Source organism: Taudactylus pleione, unplaced genomic scaffold (assembly GCF_031769625.1).
Source record: "Taudactylus pleione unplaced genomic scaffold, aTauple2 ptg000284l, whole genome shotgun sequence".
Lineage (NCBI taxonomy): Eukaryota > Metazoa > Chordata > Amphibia > Anura > Myobatrachidae > Taudactylus > Taudactylus pleione.
Genome location: NW_028284686.1, coordinates 2,166,478 through 2,191,244, shown reverse-complemented (window position 1 = coordinate 2,191,244; position 24,767 = coordinate 2,166,478). Strand labels below are relative to the sequence as shown.

The window sequence follows — 24,767 nt, the reverse complement described above, 5'->3', positions numbered from 1 at the left end:
TGGGTGCTCCTTTCAGCACTTGCAGGGGGCGTGCAAATGGTGGAAAGAGCCACCTCTTCCCGTCCAGTGCTGGGAAGGTCAGGCATCGCAACCACCACCACACTTGGACTCTCCTTGGGGATTTGTGATATCTTCTTAGAAAGCACAGTTCTTCGCTGTGCTTTTGCCAGCTTAACTCTTTTGATTTTTTTAGTGGGAGGAGGGCTTCCATCGTCATGTGAAGCTGAACCACTGGTCATGAACATACTAGGGATCGACCTTAGCCGTTCCTTGCCACTCCGTGTCGTAAATGGCATATTGGCAAGTTTACGTTTCTCTTCAGCTGATTTAAATGTCTTTTTCAAGGTCATTTTCCTGAACTTTGCCATTTGGGATTGTATGTGCCCTCTACTATGACATCGGGCATCGGCCTTGGCAGACGACGTTGATGGCATGTTATCGTCTATGTCATGACTAGTGGCAGCAGCTTCAGCAGTAGGAGGAAGTGGTTCTTGATCTTTCTCTATTTTATTTTTATCGGAGAAAGTTTGGTCCTCCATTTATGTTATATCGATTTGATATATACGTGCGGCTAAACACAGAAAATAATTTTTTTTTTGGTTTGGACTGGAGTGTACTTTCGGGGGTTACAGCACCCTTTAACGGTCAAGCCAGCCGGCCCTTTACTTATGACACAGGCGCACGCTTGGCACTACTTTGTTGATGCACGTGCGGCTACTGCGCACACAATTCACAAACACAGAAAATAATTTTTTTTTTGGTTTGGACTGGAGTGTACTTTGGGGGTTACAGCACCCTTTAACGGTCAAGCCAGCCGGCCCTTTACTTATCACACAGGCGCACGCTTGGCACTACTTTGTTGATGCACGTGCGGCTACTGCGCACACAATTCACAAACACAGAAAATAATTTTTTTTTTGGTTTGGACTGGAGTGTACTTTCGGGGGTTACAGCCCCCTTAACGGTCAAGCCAGCCGGCCCTTTACTTATGACACAGGCGCACGCTTGGCACTACTTTGTTGATGCACGTGCGGCTACTGCGCACACAATTCACAAACACAGAAAATAATTTTTTTTTTGGTTTGGACTGAGAGTGTACTTTGGGGGTTACAGCACCCTTTAACGGTCAAGCCAGCCGGCCCTTTACTTATGACACAGGCGCACGCTTGGCACTACTTTGTTGATGCACGTGCGGCTACTGCGCACACAATTCACAAACACAGAAAATAATTTTTTTTTTGGTTTGGACTGTGAGTGTACTTTGGGGGTTACAGCACCCTTTAATGGTCAAGCCAGCCGGCCCTTTACTTATGACACAGGCGCACGCTTGGCACTACTTTGTTGATGCACGTGCGGCTACTGCGCACACAATTCACAAACACAGAAAATAATTTTTTTTTTGGTTTGGACTGGAGTGTACTTTCGGGGGTTACAGCACCCTTTAACGGTCAAGCCAGCCGGCCCTTTACTTATCACACAGGCGCACGCTTGGCACTACTTTGTTGATGCACGTGCGGCTACTGCGCACACAATTCACAAACACAGAAAATAATTTTTTTTTTGGTTTGGACTGGAGCGTACTTTGGGGGTTACAGCACCCTTTAACGGTCAAGCCAGCCGGCCCTTTACTTATGACACAGGCGCACGCTTGGCACTACTTTGTTGATGCACGTGCGGCTACTACGCACACAATTCACAAACACAGAAAATAATTTTTTTTTTGGTTTGGACTGGAGTGTACTTTCGGGGGTTACAGCACCCTTAACGGTCAAGCCAGCCGGCCCTTTACTTATGACACAGGCGCACGCTTGGCACTACTTTGTTGATGCACGTGCGGCTACTGCGCACACAATTCACAAACACCGAAAATATTTTTTTTTTGGTTTGGACTGGAGTGTACTTTGGGGGTTACAGCACCCTTTAACGGTCAAGCCAGCCGGCCCTTTACTTATGACACAGGCGCACGCTTGGCACTACTTTGTTGATGCACGTGCGGCTACTGCGCACACAATTCACAAACACAGAAAATTATTTTTTTTTTGGTTTGGACTGAGAGTGTACTTTGGGGGTTACAGCACCCTTTAACGGTCAAGCCAGCCGGCCCTTTACTTATGACACAGGCGCACGCTTGGCACTACTTTGTTGATGCACGTGCGGCTACTGCGCATACAATTCACAAACACAGAAAATAATTTTTTTTTTGGTTTGGACTGAGAGTGTACTTTGGGGGTTACAGCACCCTTTAACGGTCAAGCCAGCCGGCCCTTTACTTATGACACAGGCGCACGCTTGGCACTACTTTGTTGATGCACGTGCGGCTACTGCGCACACAATTCACAAACACAGAAAATAATTTTTTTTTTGGTTTGGACTGGAGTGTACTTTCGGGGTTTACAGCACCCTTAACGTTCAAGCCAGCCGGCCCTTTACTTATGACACAGGCGCACGCTTGGCACTACTTTGTTGATGCACGTGCGGCTACTGCGCACACAATTCACAAACACAGAAAATAATTTTTTTTTTGGTTTGGACTGGAGTGTACTTTCGGGGGTTACAGCACCCTTTAACGGTCAAGCCAGCTGGCCCTTTACTTATGACACAGGCGCACGCTTGGCACTACTTTGTTGATGCACGTGCGGCTACTGCGCACACAATTCACAAACACAGAAAATAATTTTTTTTGTGGTTTGGACTGGAGTGTACTTTGGGGGTTACAGCACCCTTTAACGGTCAAGCCAGCCGGCCCTTTACTTATGACACAGGCGCACGCTTGGCACTACTTTGTTGATGCACGTGCGGCTACTGCGCACACAATTCACAAACACAGAAAATAATATTTTTTTTGGTTTGGACTGGAGTGTACTTTCGGGGGTTACAGCACCCTTAACGGTCAAGCCAGCCGGCCCTTTACTTATGACACAGGCGCACGCTTGGCACTACTTTGTTGATGCACGTGCGGCTACTGCGCACACAATTCACAAACACAGAAAATAATTTTTTTTTTGGTTTGGACTGGAGTGTACTTTCGGGGGTTACAGCACCCTTTAACGGTCAAGCCAGCCGGCCCTTTACTTATGACACAGGCGCACGCTTGGCACTACTTTGTTGATGCACGTGCGGCTACTGCGCACACAATTCACAAACACAGAAAATAATTTTTTTTTTGGTTTGGACTGGAGTGTACTTTGGGGGTTACAGCACCCTTTAACGGTCAAGCCAGCCGGCCCTTTACTTATGACACAGGCGCACGCTTGGCACTAGTTTGTTGATGCACGTGCGGCTACTGCGCACACAATTCACAAACACAGAAAATAATTTTTTTTTTGGTTTGGACTGGAGTGTACTTTGGGGGTTACAGCACCCTTAACGGTCAAGCCAGCCGGCCCTTTACTTATGACACAGGCGCACGCTTGGCACTACTTTGTTGATGCACGTGCGGCTACTGCGCACACAATTCACAAACACAGAAAATAATTTTTTTTTTGGTTTGGACTGGAGTGTACTTTGGGGGTTACAGCACCCTTTAACGGTCAAGCCAGCCGGCCCTTTACTTATGACACAGGCGCACGCTTGGCACTACTTTGTTGATGCACGTGCGGCTACTGCGCACACAATTCACAAACACAGAAAATAATATTTTTTTTGGTTTGGACTGGAGTGTACTTTCGGGGGTTACAGCACCCTTAACGGTCAAGCCAGCCGGCCCTTTACTTATGACACAGGCGCACGCTTGGCACTACTTTGTTGATGCACGTGCGGCTACTGCGCACACAATTCACAAACACAGAAAATATATTATTTTTTTAGCACTTGGGGGGAGCACCCCTGATGGACAGAGCACCCCCTGGACAACACTACAGCACCCCTTTAGGACTGGGACACTGCACAGGACTTTGGAGTGGACACAGCCCCTTTGGAGAGCTGACTGCACAACACAGTCCAGCCAGCCCCTATGGACTTTGAAGTAGTGGACACAGCCCCTATTAACAACAGCAGCACAGCACAACACAGCCAGCCCCTATGGACTTTGAAGTAGTGGACAACAGCAGCACTACACTACACTACACTACACAGCCCTAACTCCCACCCTCCCTCTTCACTGTCCACAGCCGAGTGAGAAAATGGCGCCGACGCGGGTACCTTATATAGGATCCAAAACCCGCGAGACTCGGAAGGCGGGATGATGGCGTTTTGCCTCAATTTCAGATCCGAGTCAGGCGGGAAAAGTCGAGCCTGACTCGGATCGGACTCGGATCGGGTGGCTCGGGGGGGTTCGGATTTCAGAAATCCGAACCCGCTCACCCCTAGTTTATACAGATATTTAAATAGGGGAATTAAGCATATTATAAAGGCATAGGGGCTGAAACAGAGCAAAACACAAGTCGGCTGTAATTTCACCCAAATTGCATGCACTAAGCAGTGTGGTATGCATCTGTGCGACCAGTGCTATAACAGGGTGGTAGTGCACCCTGTGCCAGCCCCGCCACCTGAACACATGACATCATGATGTCAAAGTACAGCACTGCTGGGCAGCTGTACAGGCTGCAGGTTGCGTGCCTGGAGTATAGAAAGGTTTATCTGGGTGCCGCTGTAGGCACCCTGCTAGCCACATGCAGGGGCCATGAGGCAGCAACAGTGCCACCCACAGAGCTCTGCACTCTGTGCAACGGCAGCACCACTCACACCCCTAGTTACCTCCCTGTATGTGTCCATATTGCCTTTATTCTTGGAGCTAGTGGTAGCACCCCAGTTACAGATATATATAAAGACTACAATTAAAGAATATACACTAACTGGGTTGAGTTAGATAATTAATTATGAGAGCAAAAATATTTCTGATCATTTGATGAGATAAATACGGGGTAAGAATCTGTTTTGTGTTACAAAAATTGGTTTCATACCCATCAACATTATCAGTGCCATTTCCATCTTTGTGTTGCTGAGTAAGACAGGCCAGGACCCGAGGGCCTCTTACCAAGCAGGTAGAAGTGGTTTTAGCTCACAATGATGGCTTCGGTCAATGTGTGTCTCCTCTTCAGAAGCCGCTTGTCATCACGTCTCTTCATGTCGTTTCTCATCGGGCGTGCTTAGCATACAGAGATCAAGACGTGTTCCCCAGGGCTTCCATCCTGCAGGCTCTAACAAGGGTGGCAAGTGTTTAGAGATGACAGCAAGTTTGTTTTGGAGATTACATGGAAATTGAGAGACAAGTTAAAATTGACAGACGCAGACAATTTCAAACCACAATTCTCATTACAATGGCAAAACGTGTATAGAAAAGAATAAAGAAAATTATAAGGAATTAGAGGTGCTCAAGTATTGAGTCTTGGCTAAAATTCTCCTTTAAGATTACACAAGATGTACATTTAAATGTGGTTATTGAGACGCCCACACATCAGAAAACGTCCAGATGCCAATTACTCTGCACAGTTATAAACACCAGCACTAAGTGAACAGTGAATGCTGCGCAATTTTGAAAGGAAAATAAAATTGAATGATGGCAAGTAGCATCCACAATGTGTGGTGATATCGGAATTATATACCTGGGCAAAACAATTTTAAAGTTAAAGGGTAACTCCTTCAAATATATATATATATTTAACCAACAAAATCCATCCTCTAAACTCCTATAACTAGGCGGATTGATGCCAGTGACTGCACTTCAGGAGAACTCACCACTGGTAGCACTCCAACTTTTTTTGTATTGGCAACCTCTAGCAATTCTAATTCCAATAGTGTGATGTCCATTTCTCACAGGTCCCTGATTGGGAAAAGTGGGAATAGTGGGAACATCCCCTTTTCCCTGTTATCAATATTAGTACAAGCAGGAGTGATAGAGATGTGAGTTCACCTAAACTACATGGGACACTGGCATGAAGACCCACATATCACTGAGTTGAGGTTATAGGTTAAGTAAAAAAATGTTACTTTAGCAAGAGATACTATTTAATACTTACAATACATATATAATTATCTGATCCCTGAATAGAAGTGGATAGTCCAGAGGTCCCAGACTCTGTCCTCAAGGCACCTTAAAGTTGCCTACACACTATGTGATGTGCTCACGATGCGATATCGTGAGCAATTTCCCTTGAACTCTCCCCGGCAGCTCCCCGGAACTCCAGGACACGATGTGCAGCAAAAGCTGCATGATGTGTCACAAGATCTAACTTGCATGATCTAAAGATCTGTTTTCCGGGATTTTGGAGCAAATTGCTGATAATCATTTGCTCCCATATTTTCATTCCAGCCAACCAACTGGATGTTTGGATGGAAGTTGGTCTAGTGTATGGCCAGCTTTAGTCACCTGTGCTTAAGTATAAATATCCTGAAAACCTGGACTGTTAGGGTGCCTTGAGGACAGAGTTTGGGAACCATTGGGATAGTCCTTTATGGCCATTCATGAACATACAAAAGCTCAGTGCAAATCCTGTTTTGTCATGTTATGCACCTGTCTTTGTAAAATACATATGTATATAGGAAAGCATAAGGACTTACAGACCAGGCATCTGCAAGCAGTGGTGTACCTACACCTGGTGACACCCGGTGCAGCCTGGAATATGGAATGTAATGCAAGCAAAAAGGGGGCGTGACCTCACACATTGAGGCGTGGCTATGCAAGTTGGGAGCGTGGCCGTGCGGGCCGTACCCCGTTTTAGTCACTCCGGGGTTCCCGGAGATGTGGGCTGTGCGCAGTGCCGGCTCCTACACTGTGTCAGGAGGAGTTTGTACTTTGGTGTCACCCCTCGGTGGGTGACACCTGGGTACGGCTCTTGTGCCGCCATTGCCTGCAAAGTTACCTTGTATCTTTTGATTTAGACAGTTACACTGCACTGTAGGTTCTTAGGCCGGGTACACATTAATCGACCCAGCAATCTTGCCCATGTTTGGGGCGATTACCATTTGCACCGGACCATGCAAGATTTGCGGTACACACTAGAAGATGTAATGAAAGACAGAACAATTACTTGTACCGTCCGTCTTTAGGTTACATTGCACCGCATGCGATATAGTTTGATTGGTCGAGCAACACACAGCAGCGCACAATAGTGCGCACACACTAGACCAGTGTTTCCCAACCTCGGTCCTCAAGGTACACTAACAGTCCAGGTTTTAGTAATATCAATTGCTTGAGCACAGATGGCTGAATCAAAATAACTGAGGTACTAATTAAGACACCTGTGTTCAAGTACATAAATCCTTAAAACCTGGACTGTTAGTGTGCCTTGAGGACCGTGGTTGGGAAACTCGGCACTAGATGATGTGGACGATTTGTTATACCAATTTGTCTATAATCGGCAAATCGGCCAATTTATCGTCTAGTATGTACCCAGCCTAAATGATCTTCACAATTCAGAGGGGGTTAGAGAGAGCTGTTTACAATATGACATTTTTGGCTACTTTATTAAAGTGTGAGGTCCTATTATAGCCTTGCGCAATGTGCTTCTGGCAATTACGATAAATAAAACATTGTGTCAGAAAATATGAGCGATATATTTATTGCCATAAACATCCCATGGAGGTACATTGTGCCAGACTACAACCGGACAACGCACTTTATTGATACAGCCTTACCTGTAAAGCACTTAGGACCTGATTCAGGATGTGTTCGCTCGTAGTTGGACGATTTTCACATTCTGCGCATGCGTACGCAATGGCAGTGCACGTGCGCGAACCAGTGCGAGAGATCGGGAAGCGTTAGCTCGCTGCGCATAGACAGCCCAGCAGAGTGAGTGACAGGAGAAGCCGTTTGTGGGTGGGTTGACAGGGGCTGGCTATTAACAGTGGGGGAGATGGAGGTGCGATCGCAGGCGTGTCTGAGTGTCTTAACGCTGTTGCAGAGGCGTGCATAATTAACAGGCAGCGTCATTGTACACGTCACCTGGTTGTATTTCACACTGAAGTGGTCTTGTGGCAGAGTATAGTCAACCTCGATAGGTCCTCGATGTACCGATGGTTTCATACACTTCCAGGAGATGACGTGCGCAAGTAGGTGTCTTATAACAGGCTGGTGGGCATCTGCATACACAATGTGATCGCATGCCAAGACATAGTGGGTGTGCTTATGCCTTGCTGTGCGATCGCCTGTCTTGCTGGGTGTGTGCCGCATTTCCATACGCTGGGTGCGAGCGAACGCATCTAGCGAGCAGGTCTGAATGAGGTCCCTAGCCTTTAACCAGGATCTAGGTCATTCTCAAGGCCAAAATACAATTCATACTGGCAGTGTAAAGATAACTGTCATCCTTAGTGCAGATTAATTACCATAGGAATTTATACCTAGTAATGCAGGTCTGGAGATGAAAGAAATCTACAGACACGTTTCCCCAGCAGTGCTCCGTTTTAGCATTTGGTGAAGCTTTACTATAACAATAAATAAAACACATCTGCATGGGAATCAATGTAATGTTGCAACATTTATTCATGGATAATTCAGATGTATTTATTTGCAGGCAGATATGTTTGAAATCTTGGTGTTATTTTATTCACATCCAACGTCTGTAATGCACCGATGACATATATGTCAATATATATATCCCATCAGAGAAGGGGGGTACTGGGAACTGCCAGCCCGTGTCACTGGTGCCAGTAAGCTGTCCATATCTCAGTAGAAACTCTCAGCACTTAGTGTACATTTATAGCATTAAATATTAAAATCATGATACTCACTTTGGCATTTGCAGTTTAGGGGGGTATCACAGTATTTTTCTCCCAGGAAAGAACTTTAATTTTATGGGTTCTTAGATGCTATTAGTCATGAGTGAGTCTGTAGTTTGTAAACATGATAACAGGTGTTTGTACTGATGTAATATAATAGTCTTCCTTTATTGTGCAGGTTAAGTAGCTCCACAGAACAGAGCACATCTTCGCGACTTATCCGCAAGCACAAACGGAGGCGACGGAAGCAGAAAATGCGACAAATCGATAGAGTAAGTAATAGACCTTGTTAGTAATCTGTTTTAATTATCATTCAGCTCCCATTCCCAGTTACTAAAATGATTTATTCATTCTAAATTATTGTTCTTAAGCAGGTCAGTCAGACCAAGCTTGGACACAGAGGATCACTTTCCACTTACATGTGGGTGGACCATTTAGATACATATAGTTGTTTGATGCTTGAACCGAGCAGTCAAAGCAATTTTCGGGCCTGTTAGGGGCTGCTGGATTTACAGACACCACAATGGGCTTGGGGGCTACACATATGACAATGCAGGGCAACTTTTTCCATAGCGCCAGCAATATCAGTGGCAGACACACTGTAAATAGCATTATATAAGCTAAAAGTAACCCTATGGGATGTTACAGGTTCCTACATAGCTCCCATTGTCCCAAGTTGTACTGATTCTAGAGAACAATCCTGAATTCCAGACAATCAGGAATTTTATCCAGACAACCAGAATGTTGGCAGCTGTGAGTGCAAACAGTACACATATGTTTTCAGGGTAGTGGAAGAGTGTTGGCAGCAGCATAACTCTTCAACAGCACTAGACATGCTACTGGGGTACATGGCACCCCCCAATGTAACATGACACTGCCCCCTTCTGGACACAATCACTCCCCCTTTTAGTTACTTCCCAGATTTGAAAAGGGGGTAATGTTGGGAGGCTGCTTTTTTATGACTGTTGGTTCAGCTAAATTAATAGTTGCCGCCATTGCTTGTATGCGCCATGCTCACTTTAATTCAATTCAGACGTTTCCAACTTTTTCCTGTTATCTCTCTCACAGTCCTCGTCCTTCAGCAGCATCACAGATTCTACCATGTCTCTGAATATCATCACAGTCACACTTAACATGGGTAAGCAGCCTCACTGTCATAGCCACTCGGATACTTGCAGGTGAAGCCATCTACTGTTATTTAGGCAAACAACATCAAGGTCAGCTATGCCATTTTTTTCTGGTGGGCTATGCCTACATGCTGGTGAGCTATTTCTTCATGCTGGTGAGCTATGCCTTCATGGTGGTGAGCTATGCCTTCATGGTGGTGAGCTATGCCTTTCTAGCTGGTGAGCTATGCCTTTCTAACTGGTGAGCTATGACTTCATGCTGCTGAGCTATGCCTTCATGGTGGTGACCTCTGCCTTCAGGCTGGTGAGCTATCCCTTCATGATGGTGAGCTATGCCTTCATGGCGGTGAGCTCTGCCTTCACGATGGTGACCTATGCCTTCATGTTGGTGAGCTATGCCTTCATGGTGATGAGCTATGCCTTTATGGTGGTGAGCTATCCCTTCATGCTGGTGAGCTATCCCTTCATGGTGGTGAGCTATCCCTTCATGGTGGTGAGCTATGACGAGAGGCATACTAACAAAATAGCATTTTCTAGATGTGGAATAAAGCAGCAAATATCACTTTTCCAATACATTTAGTTGAAAATAATAACAGTATACACAAAATAATATATTAGCTGCCTGTTTTCTCTCCTTTGACCTGGGTGATGCTCTCAGTGGAACTGCACATGGTGAACAGACCCACTACGCTGGTATTGCACGCCATGGGGCTGGTGTCTTCTGCTTGTGGAGCATATTTTGCAAGTTACCCCTCTGCTCATGCCCCAGAACCAGACGTACATAAGTATGGGCGATGCAGCGCTTCAGTTGCATCTCCACCCACGAGTGAAGGGGCCATAACTGGGCTGTAATGGACAAAGTTCAGTGAGGGTGTGATGATGGAATTGCAGGCTATGCCACCTGTTTTGTGGTGTGTCTTTTGCACAAAGGATAGGGCAGTGAACGTGTGTACTAATGATGATGACGAGTATCAAACCAAGCACACACGGATGCGTCCAGCTGTGCATACAGGTGAGTATACGCAGCTAGCTCTATGCACGCAATTGAGGCCGACTTGCATTTAACTCTACATTGGTCCCATACGCATAGAATCAAATAACAAATCTATACCCAATATCCAATTTATAGATCTGGTGCACATTAGTTTGCCATTTACTGTACTCACATATATTCAGTGGTGTTGCTTTAAATGCCTGCAGGGAACTGGAGCTATGCTAAAATGCATCTTTCTTTACTTCCTACCAGAGAAATACAACTTCCTGGGCATCAGTATCGTGGGACAGAGCAACGACCGTGGGGATGGGGGAATATACATTGGATCTATTATGAAAGGTGGAGCCGTGGCAGCCGATGGGCGAATTGAACCTGGAGACATGCTCTTACAGGTATGGTACTTTTGTTCTGTTACTATTACCAGGTACTCCTAGTAATATGTAACCAGCCAGCTAATGCTGGGATTTACTTATATATCATGTAGCTGTGTCTTCTGCACGCTCTCTGTAATCATTCTAACTGATAACAATTCAAAAGTTATGTAGCTGTATTATTTGTATATAAGCTGTGAGGCTCATTTACAGTGGGACGCATCCAAAGTACAGGTGTAAAATGCAATCTCCAAAGCAAATTGTATTTAGATATATATTTGTATTTCACATCATACAACATGTTCAGTTCAAAACAAAGGCGTCAGTGTGTCTGCATGAGGGCAGGTGTAAGGCGCATAAAGATCATTTTATGTATATCATAATGTGTTGGCATCAACTTGATGATGGTTTTAGAAGTGTATTTACTAAGTGCTTGTTGGAAGCTCTGGCCAAGGGCTATGAAAAGGTAATATTTAATATTCAAACAAACATTTTATGTTTAATTTTAATGCCCTTTTAAATTCCACGGCCAGAATTGCCGGCAAGCTTAGTAAATATTCCCCTGGTGTAAAAAAAAAATATATAAAACCATTTGAAAAACTGAGCGAAGTTCTGCCCACACCGATACTGTGGATTTTCCTGTTTTAGTTTGACCAACCCATAATGTTTCTCCCCCCACACCTGCCACAACCAGCCCTGGCTAAGAGCGCTGGTGCTTGGGTCACTTTGGGGGCAAAGAGGGAGTGAGACAGTTTCTTTGGGGTGTTTTTTGTTTTACTGAATGTACACCCTGCAACACCCTGTGCTGATCATCATCATCATCATCCTGAATCTTTGCTCCAGGGGTAGAACACCCTCAGATAGAAGCATCCGGACAGGCATATGTTACAGCTGTGTACCTCTAAATACAGAGCAATTACATGAACACATATTTACTGTACTTGGCTGCACAACCCTTCAGTCCTCTGTGTATTCTCTCTAGGTGCAATGAGGTGCAAGTCAGGGATAAGCATTTATGTCATGCATGAGCCCCTATATGGGCTTTATTTACTGTAACAAATCCAGCTAAAGGGTGCAAATTTAATGTTAGGGGAGCAAATGCAATTTTATTTGCATGCAGGAAACATTGGCTGATTTTGGCTGTAGCACATTAACATTGGTTATTGTAAGACTGTGGGGCCTATTCATCAACACTAAATTAACTTTTTAAGGACATTTTCCTTAAATAACGTTATTTTAGTATTCATGAAGCCACTTAGCACAGCAGATATCACTGATATCTCCTTGCTAAGTCCCCCTGCGTTAATTTTCACACTCCCATACATTAGTATGGGGATGTGGAAATTATGGTATTCATCAAATTCCGAAAATTCATAATTTTGATGGAGGTACTATCCGCCACTGTGAGGTGGCGAATAGCAGGTGAAACTTACCTGCTTCCAGCTGGACAGGTCCCCCGACGTCTCCCTCCGGCGGTCAGGTGCGTCCTCTGGCTCCGGAGGCTGGTCGGACACTGAGGGCCTGATTCAGACCCGCTCGCGAGCGCTCGCAAGCGAGTCGATGGTGCCCTAGTGCGCCACATGTATTCACAAATAGGTGCCAATGTGCATATATATAGTATTGCTCTTCATAAATGTCCCTAAAGTGTATTAGAATAAAAGGCCTACTCTGATGAATGTTCCTGCTCTTTGAGATGGGAAGCAATACAATTATAATATACATGAAAAGTTAGGGACTAGCTTGATATTCACTGGACTCATCAAAGTAATGCGATCTGTTGCTAAGGGTTACAGCAGGCCTGCTCTGTATGCACCATGTTACTAATTAAATATGCCTTATGGCATTATGCCACACTGAAAGACAAAAGTACAGAAGCGCTATTGAAGCAACCAGCCAGATGTGGACTGGTTATCACAAAGCCTCAGGAGTCATTTACAACATTACTTGTGTTTCTTTGAGTTTGCAGTGATTACACAGGGGATCCGTTAATGCCATCACAGGCTCGTGTCAGCCGCCTTTGATAATACTAAGCCTAATATATACTGGGAATTGTTTCCACTTTTTAACATCCCCATTTAAATGAAGAATAAAGAACTAAAGTGTTCATTGCATTTTAATATTCTTGGGAAAGTTGCCAAACATGACAAATAATGGATCTGCTGGGTGTACCAGGTACTCATTTAGATTTCAAGGGTATTAAAGAATCAATCTAAAAATACACAAATCTTTATATATTCTACATATATATATATATATACAGAGAGAGAGAGAGAGATGTATATATTTATATATGTGTCAGTATACATGTAAACATATATACCAATTTCTATTATATATAGAATCGGATTTTAGCTTTCTTAGCTCTATAAAGGGCACTAAGACATATTTAAGTACCTATGTCATACCCCTTTTACACCAACCGAATAACCCGGGTTATTGCCGGGCCGACCCGGGTCAATGCTCTGTGTGAACGGCTCCCAGAAAAAATTCCCGGGTTGATTTACCCGGGAATCTTACTCGGGTTGAGAGCAGGGTTGAACACGGGTTGTTCCCGTGTCATGCGGCAGTGTGAACGGGTGCTACCCTGCATATTTGACCCGGCTAGCTCTGAAAGATGCTGATTGGAGCTTCTGGGGCACTGGCAGATGATGTAATTTGTCAGTGCCCTGCAGAGAGATGCACATGAAGCCATCGCTTGCCTGCCTAACCTCCTGCACCACAGCAGCCTGACCAGCAGCCACAAAAGCAGGCAGGCACACAGCCTGCCATAGCCAGAACTGCAGCCTGCACCACAGCCTGACCTGCAGCCACAAACACAGGCTGATACACAGCCTGCCACAGCCAGAACAGCACCCTGTAGCAATTCTGTAATCAGTCCCCACCCCTCTCTTTTGTTGCCTTTTGTGACCATCTTTGTCAGACCTTAAAACAGACCATTTTTAAAACCTTCTATAGAGAAAAGCAGGGATTACCCGGGTTCAGTGTGAACGGGGCAAACCCGGGAATAACCCGGGTCAAGTTGCAGTGTAAACGGGGTCTGAAGCCGAGTTCGACCCGGGATTGACCAGTGTTCAAATTCCAGGGTCAGACCCGGGATTTTGGTGTAAAAAGGGTATCAGTGTGTTCTGCCTTTGCATTTGTGCCCCTTATGTCTCAGCATTGTAGGTGCAGGCACATACTCACAACCTTTAGTATAAATGATGCACTTTGGTAACTAGAAGCGAGCACACTACCATGTTCATGCTATTATGTCCAGTGTGGGGAACTGTTCTATGAATAATTAATCTTATACTGACATAGACAGAATTTACTGTTTAGATTTACATTATGTTAAGGAAGAATATTTAATATTCTAAAAATTCATTTTGCAGGTGAATGACGTGAACTTTGAGAATATGAGCAATGATGATGCTGTCAGAGTCTTGAGGGAAATTGTATCCAAGCCCGGGTGAGTGCATAGTGTAGTAATACAGTATGGCAAATAGGGTTATTAATGCACTGAAGGGATTTTGACTGTGTTTTCCCTGATGCCTCTTCTAGTAATTAGGTGGGATTCCCTTCCCTGGGACTCCCACCGTTATCTGAAGCCGGATACATAGCGGTAGCTGTTGCAGTTTCCTGAGCTAAATCACTTTACCCTTTCACTCTGGTACATTTGGCCAGGACAGTGTGAGGTAGTGACTGCTGTGTCCTGTCTCACCAGCCTTTTCCACTTTCTCATTCTCACTCTGGTACATTTGGCCAGGACGGTGTGAGGTAGTGACTGCTGTGTCCTGTCTCACCAGCCTTATCCACTTTCTCATTCTCACTCTGGTACATTTGGCCAGGACGGTGTGAGGTAGTGACTGCTGTGTCCTGTCTCACCAGCCTTATCCACTTTCTCATTCTCACTCTGGTACATTTGGCCAGGACGGTGTGAGGTAGTGACTGCTGTTTCCTGTCTCACCAGCCTTATCCACTTTCTCATTCTCACTCTGGTACATTTGGCCAGGACGGGGTGAGGTAGTGACTGCTGAATGTCCTGTCTCACCAGCCTTATCCACTTTCTCATTCTCACTCTGGTTCATTTGGCCAGGACGGTGTGAGGTAGTGACTGCTGAATGTCCTGTCTCACCAGCCTTATCCACTTTCTCATTCTCACTCTGGTACATTTGGCCAGGACGGTGTGAGGTAGTGACTGCTGTGTCCTGTCTCACCAGCCTTATCCACTTTCTCATTCTCACTCTGGTACATTTGGCCAGGACGGGGTGAGGTAGTGATTGCTGAATGTCCTGCCTCACCAGCCTTATCCACTTTCTCATTCTCACTCTGGTACATTTGGCCAGGACGGGGTGAGGTAGTGACTGCTGTGTCCTGTCTCACCAGCCTTATCCACTTTCTCATTCTCACTCTGGTACATTTGGCCAGGATGGGGTGAGGTAGTGATTGCTGAATGTCCTGTCTCACCAGCCTTATCCACTTTCTCATTCTCACTCATGTACATTTGGCCAGGACGGTGTGAGGTAGTGACTGCTGATTGTCCTGTCTCACCAGCCTTATCCACTTTCTCATTCTCACTCTGGTACATTTGGCCAGGACGGTGTGAGGTAGTGACTGCTGAATGTCCTGTCTCACCAGCCTTATCCACTTTCTCATTCTCACTTTGGTACATTTGGCCAGGACGGTGTGAGGTAGTGACTGCTGAATGTCCTGTCTCACCAGCCTTATCCACTTTCTCATTCTCACTCTGGTACATTTGGCCAGGACGGTGTGAGGTAGTGACTGCTGAATGTCCTGTCTCACCAGCCTTATCCACTTTCTCATTCTCACTCTGGTACATTTGGCCAGGACGGTGTGAGGTAGTGACTGCTGTGTCCTGTCTCACCAGCCTTATCCACTTTCTCATTCTCACTCTGGTACATTTGGCCAGGACGGGGTGAGGTAGTGACTGCTGAATGTCCTGTCTCACCAGCCTTATCCACTTTCTCATTCTCACTCTGGTACATTTGGCCAGGACGGTGTGAGGTAGTGACTGCTGTGTCCTGTCTCACCAGCCTTATCCACTTTCTCATTCTCACTCTGGTACATTTGGCCAGGACGGGGTGAGGTAGTGATTGCTGAATGTCCTGCCTCACCAGCCTTATCCACTTTCTCATTCTCACTCTGGTACATTTGGCCAGAACGGGGTGAGGTAGTGACTGCTGTGTCCTGTCTCACCAGCCTTATCCACTTTCTCATTCTCACTCTGGTACATTTGGCCAGGACGGGGTGAGGTAGTGATTGCTGAATGTCCTGTCTCACCAGCCTTATCCACTTTCTCATTCTCACTCATGTACATTTGGCCAGGACGGTGTGAGGTAGTGACTGCTGAATGTCCTGTCTCACCAGCCTTATCCACTTTCTCATTCTCACTTTGGTACATTTGGCCAGGACGGTGTGAGGTAGTGACTGCTGAATGTCCTGTCTCACCAGCCTTATCCACTTTCTCATTCTCACTCTGGTACATTTGGCCAGGACGGTGTGAGGTAGTGACTGCTGAATGTCCTGTCTCACCAGCCTTATCCACTTTCTCATTCTCACTTTGGTACATTTGGCCAGGACGGTGTGAGGTAGTGACTGCTGAATGTCCTGTCTCACCAGCCTTATCCACTTTCTCATTCTCACTCTGGTACATTTGGCCAGGACAGTGTGAGGTAGTGACTGCTGAATGTCCTGTCTCACCAGCCTTATCCACTTTCTCATTCTCACTCTGGTACATTTGGCCAGGACGGTGTGAGGTAGTGACTGCTGTGTCCTGTCTCACCAGCCTTATCCACTTTCTCATTCTCACTCTGGTACATTTGGCCAGGACGGTGTGAGGTAGTGACTGCTGTGTCCTGTCTCACCAGCCTTATCCACTTTCTCATTCTCACTCTGGTACATTTGGCCAGGATGGTGTGAGGTAGTGACTGCTGTGTCCTGTCTCACCAGCCTTATCCACTTTCTCATTCTCACTCTGGTACATTTGGCCAGGACGGGGTGAGGTAGTGACTGCTGAATGTCCTGTCTCACCAGCCTTATCCACTTTCTCATTCTCACTCTGGTACATTTGGCCAGGACGGTGTGAGGTAGTGACTGCTGTGTCCTGTCTCACCAGCCTTATCCACTTTCTCATTCTCACTCTGGTACATTTGGCCAGGACGGTGTGAGGTAGTGACTGCTGAATGTCCTGTCTCACCAGCCTTATCCACTTTCTCATTCTCACTCTGGTACATTTGGCCAGGATGGTGTGAGGTAGTGACTGCTGAATGTCCTGTCTCACCAGCCTTATCCACTTTCTCATTCTCACTCATGTACATTTGGCCAGGACGGTGTGAGGTAGTGACTGCTGAATGTCCTGTCTCACCAGCCTTATCCACTTTCTCATTCTCACTTTGGTACATTTGGCCAGGACGGTGTGAGGTAGTGACTGCTGAATGTCCTGTCTCACCAGCCTTATCCACTTTCTCATTCTCACTCTGGTACATTTGGCCAGGACGGTGTGAGGTAGTGACTGCTGAATGTCCTGTCTCACCAGCCTTATCCACTTTCTCATTCTCACTTTGGTACATTTGGCCAGGACGGTGTGAGGTAGTGACTGCTGAATGTCCTGTCTCACCAGCCTTATCCACTTTCTCATTCTCACTCTGGTACATTTGGCCAGGACGGTGTGAGGTAGTGACTGCTGTGTCCTGTCTCACCAGCCTTATCCACTTTCTCATTCTCACTCTGGTACATTTGGCCAGGACGGTGTGAGGTAGTGACTGCTGTGTCCTGTCTCACCAGCCTTATCCACTTTCTCATTCTCACTCTGGTACATTTGGCCAGGATGGTGTGAGGTAGTGACTGCTGTGTCCTGTCTCACCAGCCTTATCCACTTTCTCATTCTCACTCTGGTACATTTGGCCAGGACGGGGTGAGGTAGTGACTGCTGAATGTCCTGTCTCACCAGCCTTATCCACTTTCTCATTCTCACTCTGGTACATTTGGCCAGGACGGTGTGAGGTAGTGACTGCTGTGTCCTGTCTCACCAGCCTTATCCACTTTCTCATTCTCACTCTGGTACATTCGGCCAGGACGGTGTGAGGTAGTGACTGCTGAATGTCCTGTCTCACCAGCCTTATCCACTTTCTCATTCTCACTCTGGTACATTTGGCCAGGATGGTGTGAGGTAGTGACTGCTGAATGTCCTGTCTCACCAGCCTTATCCACTTTCTCATTCTCACTCTGGTACATTTGGCCAGGACAGTGTGAGGTAGTGACTGCTGTGTCCTGTCTCACCAGCCTTATCCACTTTCTCATTCTCACTCTGGTACATTTGGCCAGGACGGTGTGAGGTAGTGACTGCTGTGTCCTGTCTCACCAGCCTTATCCACTTTCTCATTCTCACTCTGGTACATTTGGCCAGGATGGTGTGAGGTAGTGACTGCTGAATGTCCTGTCTCACCAGCCTTATCCACTTTCTCATTCTCACTCTGGTACATTTGGCCAGGACGGTGTGAGGTAGTGACTGCTGAATGTCCTGTCTCACCAGCCTTATCCACTTTCTCATTCTCACTCTGGTACATTTGGCCAGAACGGGGTGAGGTAGTGACTGCTGTGTCCTGTCTCACCAGCCTTATCCACTTTCTCATTCTCACTCTGGTACATTTGGCCAGGATGGTGTGAGGTAGTGACTGCTGAATGTCCTGTCTCACCAGCCTTATCCACTTTCTCATTCTCACTCTGGTACATTTGGCCAGGATGGTGTGAGGTAGTGACTGCTGTGTCCTGTCTCACCAGCCTTATCCACTTTCTCATTCTCACTCTGGTACATTTTGCCAGGACGGGGTGAGGTAGTGACTGCTGAATGTCCTGTCTCACCAGCCTTATCCACTTTCTCATTCTCACTCTGGTACATTTGGCCAGGACGGTGTGAGGTAGTGACTGCTGTGTCCTGTCTCACCAGCCTTATCCACTTTCTCATTCTCACTCTGGTACATTTGGCCAGGACGGTGTGAGGTAGTGACTGCTGAATGTCCTGTCTCACCAGCCTTATCCACTTTCTCATTCTCACTCTGGTACATTTGGCCAGGATGGTGTGAGGTAGTGACTGCTGAATGTCCTGTCTCACCAGCCTTATCCACTTTCTCATTCTCACTCATGTACATTTGGCCAGGACGGTGTGAGGTAGTGACTGCTGAATGTCCTGTCTCACCAGCCTTATCCACTTTCTCATTCTCACTTTGGTACATTTGGCCAGGACGGTGTGAGGTAGTGACTGCTGAATGTCCTGTCTCACCAGCCTTATCCACTTTCTCATTCTCACTCTGGTACATTTGGCCAGGACGGTGTGAGGTAGTGACTGCTGAATGTCCTGTCTCACCAGCCTTATCCACTTTCTCATTCTCACTTTGGTACATTTGGCCAGGACGGTGTGAGGTAGTGACTGCTGAATGTCCTGTCTCACCAGCCTTATCCACTTTCTCATTCTCACTCTGGTACATTTGGCCAGGACGGTGTGAGGTAGTGACTGCTGAATGTCCTGTCTCACCAGCCTTATCCACTTTCTCATTCTCACTCTGGTACATTTGGCCAGGACGGTGTGAGGTAGTGACTGCTGTGTCCTGTCTCACCAGCCTTATCCACTTTCTCATTCTCACTCTGGTACATTTGGCCAGGACGGTGTGAGGTAGTGACTGCTGTGTCCTGTCTCACCAGCCTTATCCACTTTCTCATTCTCACTCTGGTACATTTGGCCAGGATGGTGTGAGGTAGTGACTGCTGTGTCCTGTCTCACCAGCCTTATCCACTTTCTCATTCTCACTCTGGTACATTTGGCCAGGACGGGGTGAGGTAGTGACTGCTGAATGTCCTGTCTCACCAGCCTTATCCACTTTCTCATTCTCACTCTGGTACATTTGGCCAGGACGGTGTGAGGTAGTGACTGCTGTGTCCTGTCTCACCAGCCTTATCCACTTTCTCATTCTCACTCTGGTACATTTGGCCAGGACGGTGTGAGGTAGTGACTGCTGAATGTCCTGTCTCACCAGCCTTATCCACTTTCTCATTCTCACTCTGGTACATTTGGCCAGGATGGTGTGAGGTAGTGACTGCTGAATGTCCTGTCTCACCAGCTTTATCCACTTTCTCATTCTCACTCTGGTACATTTGGCCAGGACAGTGTGAGGTAGTGACTGCTGTGTCCTGTCTCACCAGCCTTATCCACTTTCTCATTCTCACTCTGGTACATTTGGCCAGGACGGTGTGAGGTAGTGACTGCTGTGTCCTGTCTCACCAGCCTTATCCACTTTCTCATTCTCACTCTGGTACATTTGGCCAGGATGGTGTGAGGTAGTGACTGCTGAATGTCCTGTCTCACCAGCCTTATCCACTTTCTCATTCTCACTCTGGTACATTTGGCCAGGACGGTGTGAGGTAGTGACTGCTGAATGTCCTGTCTCACCAGCCTTATCCACTTTCTCATTCTCACTCTGGTACATTTGGCCAGAACGGGGTGAGGTAGTGACTGCTGTGTCCTGTCTCACCAGCCTTATCCACTTTCTCATTCTCACTCTGGTACATTTGGCCAGGACGGGGTGAGGTAGTGACTGCTGTGTCCTGTCTCACCAGCCTTATCCACTTTCTCATTCCAGTCATAGCTTATTAAATCGACATTAGATGACATTCTCCTACTGCCTGCACTTTATTTGCTGTGTCTTGCTCCTGGCTTCATGTAATGGTAGAGGGTCCTCAAACTAACTGGTAAATGACGAGATTAGAAAATAAATTGTCCAAAAATAGACAACCATTAGAATTTCTAATACAACAGTTGCTGCCAAGATACACTACGGCTTCAGAATTCATGTAATCAACAATGTATTTACTGTCAGTGTATTGTATCCTTATTATCACTTTTAATTGCATTAATAAAAATATTTAAAAAAAAAAACTGTATTACAACCTGTTTTTATTTAGTAAAAATTTTTTTATTTTTAAAAATAATTTAATTGATAACATTTTATTATAATGCATTAGAAAAATAACTATTATGTCAGCCCATGTAATAGTAATTACTGATGCAGTTATTTTTCTATATATAATTCTACAGTATATATAAGATAACACTTATTATGTTTGGTTTGCAGACCAATCAGTCTGACTGTCGCAAAATGCTGGGATCCCACGCCAAGGAGTTACTTCACTATTCCACGAGGTAAGTGACGTGGCAATCTCAGAAACACATTACTGATTTGATAGAATGTGTTTTTTTTATTGTAGGAATTTATTAAAAAGTATGTGTGTAATGGTAATAAAGCATTGTATTATGAAGAAGTACAATAATACATTGACTTTTAAAATTACAGTGCTGTTCATTTTCCATGTAAAATTCTTTCACTTATAGTAGTATCTTGATTTATTTAGAATTAAATTGTATGTTTGATTTTATTTTACTAAAGTAGTTTGGCACAAGATTTAGGTTTCTGACTGTGAAATCTAAATAATGGTCCTGACAGACAAATCAGGTACAGTATAGGATTTATCACACATGTGTTTCCTTTTAAATCAAAGTATTACCTGTATTTGAACATCACTTTTCCAACCTATTAACATTTTGGGGGAATTCAACTAGATATACCCCACAGCTAATTGATAGCGCCACATGGAGAATAGCGATTCAATACATTGGCCTTTTACCCGCACGATGATCACTGGGTTACTGCACGCTAACCCTTTAACTACGCTTAAAATGCGTTTGCTGCAGATATGTCCTCACAGCTCCTGAGAAGAACCCTGCCTCTGGTAATTAGCCCACGGGGTTCACCCAGCAAATTGAATTGGGCAGCGTGAACCAGCCCCTCTATGGTGTCTGGATTGTACAGGTTTTGGCCATAAGACAGGGGGCCTGTTTTAGAGCTGCACGCAGTACAGATGTCTGTGCAGTTTTAGGAATTGTTTGCTACTGCGGATGTGCAAAAAGTCCTGAAAGCCCTTACAGCGCTTGACAAAACCAGTGTCTGTGATGGCGTACATATTTGCATACGACATTGCTATGACTTCAGATGGCGTTTACCATCCATAGGCGTTTCAGGGTGGAGACGGGAATTGACTTAAATTGATTGCAAAAAGAGGTGCGGTGCTGGCATAGATTTGTTATGGGAGTGTCATGGCCATTGTTCGGTATGCAGCTGCGATCTGTTTTACAGCACTGCAGCCACAGTGGCCATACTTTAAGGCAGGGATGGGGAACCTCAGGCCCGAGGGCCATATAAGGCCCTCGGAGTCATTTGGTCTGGCCCTCTGAGCTTTTCTCTGTTAGCCTCATCTGGCTAGCAGGGTGCCCAGAATGGCTCCCTGCAGCCAGAATCTATGCAGTAGTGCCGCCTGGAGCGTCCTTAGGACCCTTTTGATGGTACACCGCTGCCCTTACACCTCCCCGGAGCATTCTCAGGATGCTCTGGGTACGGCTGTAATCAACGGCGATTGTGGCCCCGCTCTGTGTGACGTCACATTGAGGGACCGCGGCCTGCACCTGGCCCGCAAATTATGTTATAGATATATCCAAATGGCCCTCGGCAGAAAAAAGGTTCCTCAACCCTACTTTAAGGAGTTACAAGGGAGGTTGTGCGCCAGACAGAGGCTGCTTGGTGAGATTGGATCCACCAGACCAGTGGAGCATTGCTCACATATGCAAAGTGGGCGTCGCAGTGTTTGCTCAGACCATCGCACAGAAGTACAGAATTGTAACGCTCAAGCTGACATTTTCATATTTTTGCGCTCCGTGAGAAATCGCAGCCGTGCATGAATTACGTGCACCTCTGAGCCAGGGTTTATATGAGAAAGTGACAGACTGTGTTGTTCCGGGGAATTAGAATCTATTTTTTACTCATAGGGCATTCTGGAGCTTGTAGCACCTGCAGACCAGAAAGTTAAAGGTTAAAATCCATTTGTTTATCTGACTTATTCCTGTTTTTTTTGGGAGAAAAATAATGAGCAATAGATGGAAATAGCTTCTTATAAATACAAATGCAGACTGAATTATTATTCAGCATCTTACAATGACTTCCTAGCATGTAAAATGAAAATGTGTACAGTACTGCTGACATCTCGGTAACTTTGTCTTCTCTTTCCCTTTATGTCCTGGTTGTAGCGGAACCTGTGAGACCGATAGACCCGGCTGCCTGGATCACTCATACCTCAGCCCTGACGGGAACATACCCCCGTTACGGTATGAGCCCCTCCATGAGTATCATCACATGCACCAGCTCCTCATTAACAAGCACTATACCCGAGTCGGAAAGTAAGTCACACTGCAGCCCCCGCACTGTGTGCAGGCCTGATCCTGCCCAGGGGCAGCAGTGTAACCTAAACCCCTGCTAGATAGGCGAGCAGAGGACATGCTTTGTGCTGTCCCTTCTGCTTGCTGCTTCCAAACAGATCTACTCATCTAACACATAATGCTGTCTGAGATAGATTAGATACTAACACAATGGTTTTGGGCAGAGGTAGGCAACCTGTTTCTCTACAGCTGTTATGGGACTACAAGTCAAAGCATGGTCATCCATCCATGCTGCTATTTATAGATGTCATAGACTGCGTAAGGCTGGTGTAGGGCCTGCTTTACTAATACACAAGGCCCAGTTCACATCCACTTGTCTGAACGCTTCTTTGACTCTCATTTGCTCCCTTGATCCATTTTTACAGTGATTGTCCTGGTATATGGGTGTGGATGTAATACTGAATGTGTATTTTCTGGAGGCCAAAGTGTAAATCAGGCTCTAGCTCTTACATCGAGTTAAGCTGGGTACACACCTAAAAGATATATCTGCAGATGATGGTTGTTCATACACACTGTACAACCATCATCTGCCATCTGGCCGCGGGTCCTGCTGGGCGGCGGTCACGTCGCGCTCCCCTCCCCACGGCCTCTGCTGCAAGAATACACACAGCACAATGGGGAGATATCTCTGCAGATATATCTGCCATCGGGCATGCAGCACAGCCGAAGCTATATGTCTGTGAATGACGTTGTTCACAGACATATCGCGGGTACACACTGGCCGACGGGCACACAATATATTGGCCATGCAATTGATCAGCCAATATATCTGCCAGTGTGTACCCAACTTTACTGTTCAGTGTCTTGTTTTGCTGGTGACAGCCCTTTTCTGCCAACATATATATCCTGTGGTGGATGCAGAATGTACTAACCAAACAGTGCACCTTATAGTGTTGTCATGTTCTTTTCTTCTAAATTCCTTCTAACCTTTGCTTTTATAAATATATCTGTACTTAAATGAACACATTCAGCATTACACTTTATTTTCACAATAATAAGACCACTAGATGGCACCATTCTATTCAAACTAATCATTTATATACTATTTTGCTGATAGTACACTGGAATATAAAAGCACACATTGGCTTGGTGAACCAAAATTTAGATGCAGCCTAACAATTCACTAGAAACCAGGGACATCACTTGTCTAGAGATTCCCCTTGCTCCCCTGCCACACATAAATGACTACAGTGCAATATCATACTATAATAGCTCACATTAATATACGGTATGCAGCAATATATTAGTAGTAGGACAGTACAAGTAACATGTAACCTGGAAACTCTTTCAAAGGCTGCTAGTAT

General features: G+C 45.7%; 1 protein-coding gene across 2 annotated transcripts in view; it reads left to right on the top strand.

Moving 5' to 3' along the window:
* The window catches only part of DVL1 (dishevelled segment polarity protein 1), a 248,251-nt gene that overhangs the window by 189,769 nt on the left and 33,715 nt on the right, over window positions 1-24,767 (top strand). Inside the window, exons 6-11 of one of the 2 annotated variants that reach the window (XM_088482235.1) lie at window positions 8,834-8,927; window positions 9,724-9,793; window positions 11,029-11,168; window positions 14,519-14,595; window positions 21,272-21,339; window positions 23,275-23,424. In XM_088482235.1, the coding sequence (XP_088338361.1) occupies window positions 8,834-8,927; window positions 9,724-9,793; window positions 11,029-11,168; window positions 14,519-14,595; window positions 21,272-21,339; window positions 23,275-23,424 (599 nt within the window). The remainder of the gene's footprint in view (window positions 1-8,833; window positions 8,928-9,723; window positions 9,794-11,028; window positions 11,169-14,518; window positions 14,596-21,271; window positions 21,340-23,274; window positions 23,425-24,767) is intronic. The other variant, XM_088482236.1, reaches the window with a different exon arrangement.